Below are 3,594 nucleotides of genomic sequence, written 5' to 3' on the forward strand. Positions count from 1 at the left end.
TATATATATATATAACAAAAATAAATAAAAGAAAGTGTGTTGACTTAGGTTTATGGGGGTCGTCGTGCCACCAAGTGGACTCATTGAGCACTAGGGCAAGCGGCCTAGAGGTTCCGCGCAGGAGTAGGAGAGGCTGAAGAGTAAAGAGGGTTTAGAGGGTGGGACTAGGAGTCTCTCGACACTCTGTTACTTCTGCCTGTAAACGCCCGACTTCCGCCGCTGGTGTCCACCCGCAGGTAGCGGTGTCGAGCGTCGAGCTCCCAGAAGGGAGCTGGTGAGGGGCTGCAGGTGGCGGAGCAGTCTCGGTAGGCGGTATGAGTCTGGCTGGGGGCCGGGCACCCCGGAAGACCGCTGGGAACCGGCTTTCCGGGCTTCTGGAGGCAGAGGAGGAAGATGAGTTCTACCAGACGACTTATGGAGGTTTCACAGAGGCAAGATCCGAGCCTGGGAAAAGGGAGGGGAGGAAGCGAAGAGGAGCCCTGGAGGGAGGATCCCCGGACAAAGAAGAAGAGGGCGGGGAATAGAGCGGAGCTCTGGGAGCTGATACCCTAGATGGGTGCGGTGAATCGGGGCCGGGGGGCGGGGCGGGGGGACGGATAGTGTGGAGTCCTACAAGGGAGACCTCTGGATGGGGTCAAAGGGGCATGAGACGGAGAAGTTTTGCGGAGGCACTCCAGAGAACGGCAGAAACCTACCGCGTACTTGCGTAGTTCCATCTCTCACTGTACTTCTGACCTCCAGCATACGTCAGGCACACAGATAGTAGTAGTCAGTCGCTCGATGTATACTTGTTGGCCCACTGCCGGATTATTCACCTGAGACATGGAAAGGAACTGCTCCAAAAGTAGAGATTAGCGCACTCCTTTTTCAGCTTTCAAGTCTCAATGTATATGTTTTCTCAGGAAGATAATCCTTCCTTGACTATCCTAACAAGTGTCCCCATTTATTTCTCCCACAGAACATATTTCAGTTTGTAATTAGATTCGGTTTGCTTACTTGCTTATGCTTTCCTATTGCATTGTAAACTGTATAAAGTTAGAGATAGTCTGTTTTGTTCAACATTATGTGTGAGGTGTCCGGACTGGGCTGCCACTTGCTAAATTTTTATTAGTTGAATCTACCCGTTTCTTAAATGTGTTGAATACCCAGTGCATGCCATCGGTGATAGGTTGTATTGGGCTCTAGGGAAACCGAGAATATTAAAAACAGTGCTCTGTCCTTACATACTCCATGCCCCAGTGGGGTAACTGGCTGGGTTAACAGTTAAAATACTGTGTGATAGGAAGGGCACAGTGGCTCACGCATGTAATCCCAGCACTTTGGAAGGCCGAGGCAGGTAGATCACAAGGTCAGGAGATCAAGACCATCCTGACCAACATGGTAAAACCCCAGTCTCTACTAAAAATACAAAAATTAGCCAGGCGTGGTGGCGTGCGCCTATAGTCCCAGCTACTCAGGAGGCTGAGGCAGAGAATCGCTTGAACCTGGGAGGAGGAGGTTGCAGTGAGCCGAAATCATACCACTGCACTCCAGCCTGGGCGACAGAGCAGGACTCTGTCTCAAAAACAAACAAAATGTGTGATAAGGACTAAAACAAGGTGTAAGATATAAGATAGAGTGTTAAGGTAATACATCTGAACCAAAGCTGTTGATCAGGATAGGCATCCCTGGAGGGATGATGTTTAAGCTGAGGACAGTTTGAAAAGTAGACCTTAGCTTGATGAAAAGTGGGAGAAGGAGAAAGGTTAGTCCACAGAGCAGATCGGGGAGAGTATGTAAAGACGTTGAGATCCTGGTCTAGGACCTGCAAGTCTACTTTCATTCTCCAGAGCATGAAGGAGACTAAAGATTGATAAGCCTGGAGGGAGTAGGCATGGGCCAGATCATTTAGGGCCTTGTGAGCCATGTTAAGGAGTTTTGCTGTTCATCCAGAGGACTGAGAAGAGTCATCCGAGTTCCACGATAAAATTTGTACTTTAGAAAGATTACTTACTCTGTAATGAGAATGGCTTGAAGGCGGCATGGCAGTAGAGAAACAGAAAGATTCAAGAGAAATTAAGGAATAGAACCCACAGGATTTAGGGGCTGGGTGTGGTGGCTCACGCCTGTAATCCCAGCACTTTGGGAGGCTGAGGCAGGTGGATCACAAGGTCAGGAGTTCGAGACCAGCCTGACCAACATGGTGAAACCCTGTCTCTACTAAACATACAAAAAATTAGCTGGGCGTGGTGGCACGCGCCTGTAATCCCAGCTACTAGCTTGAACCCGGGAGGCGGAGGTTTCAGTGGATCACTCCACTGCACTCCAGCCTGGGCAACAGAGTGAGACTCCGTTTAAAAAAAAAACAAAAAACAAAAAAACCCACATCACTGAGTCATTACTGACACAGCTCTGACCAACTAGTTTAAAATAGAACTTTCTCATCCCTCCTCTAAGGCCATTTTCCTATATCTGTCATTTTACGACTCGTTATTTAATATGTACCCTTCATGCTTCCAACAAGGATTTAAGGAGGCTTACAATATAAACAAAAAGTAGAAACGGTAAAAATAGAGACAGATCAGAAGTAATTGTACCAGGAACCTCTGCTAAAATGGTAATAGCAATTGATATTAAATTTAGCTGTGAGCTTCCTGGTAGCCAAACCTTGTATTTCTTTTTTTAGTAAGAAAGAAGCATACAAGTTGTTCAAGAGAGACAAACTTATTCAGTCTTAAATCCTAGGGAGCATTTATCATTATATCCTTATATTATAAAAAGTAACGGTTTTCGTAGATGATATACAAACATTCTCTTATCTAGTGATGTGTATTAATGACTCAATAAAAGCCAAAGGAATGGTAGTAATTTAGTGCAAGTATTTTGATTGGGCACTAAGCTAATGTGTGGTTGATCTACTACCCTCCGGTGATATGGCTTAATACCAAATTAAGGCTGAGGGGATTAATGTGTTCCCAGGCTGTCTTTTACAGGCATCAATTGGGAGGAAATGATGGTCATCAGTGCAAAATTGAACTCTGGCTGGTTTGGAGGGTCAACCATCTGTGTTATTTGCTTGCTTTGGCATCATGTGTACCAAGATTAGCCCTTTAGTCTGCATCACTGATTGAAGAGAGAGCCACATGTGTGAGGTGTCACCCAGCCCAGTTGACTCCCTCTCCCTCAACTGACATTTTTCCCTTTTCTTTCTAATATGGCTGCCATTCTAGCCCTAAACAGTATCACCTCAGGTCTAGGCTGTACTTCACATTCTCTACTCCAGGCCATCTAACTGCCTCCAGAGCTTTCTGAACTACCCCTTGTACATACTGTTACCCCTCCCCTATATCTTCGGTGGCTCTCTGTTATCCATAGTAGCAGTACTCAGCTGTTTTTCTGTCCCAACACATCTGAGGAATGACACATATTTCTCTCAGTAACTTTAGTTTACATAAACAATGATTATCAATGGTCGGACAAATAAGGAGATGGAGGGGATTGAGAATTATTGGCCTGCAGGTTAAAATTGTGTTTATTAGTGTGACATTTAAGTTTCTCCATAAATGGAATGCAGGAATGCAAACTTCTTTTCTTTTTTTCTTTTTTTTTTTTTTT

The 3,594-nt window shown here is 45.5% G+C and overlaps 1 protein-coding gene across 2 annotated transcripts in view; it reads left to right on the forward strand.

Annotated features, from left to right (window-relative positions):
- Positions 1 to 222: 222 nt before the first annotated feature.
- The window catches only part of VPS72 (vacuolar protein sorting 72 homolog (S. cerevisiae)), a 16,138-nt gene continuing 12,766 nt past the window's right edge, over positions 223 to 3,594 (forward strand). For both annotated transcript variants that reach the window (XM_011973553.1, XM_011973552.1), the window contains exon 1: positions 223 to 431. In XM_011973553.1, the coding sequence (XP_011828943.1) occupies positions 315 to 431 (117 nt within the window). In that variant the 5' untranslated portion in view covers positions 223 to 314. The remainder of the gene's footprint in view (positions 432 to 3,594) is intronic.

The sequence above is a fragment of the Mandrillus leucophaeus genome, unplaced genomic scaffold (genome assembly GCF_000951045.1).
Source record: "Mandrillus leucophaeus isolate KB7577 unplaced genomic scaffold, Mleu.le_1.0 Scaffold139, whole genome shotgun sequence".
NCBI classification, from domain to species: domain Eukaryota; kingdom Metazoa; phylum Chordata; class Mammalia; order Primates; family Cercopithecidae; genus Mandrillus; species Mandrillus leucophaeus.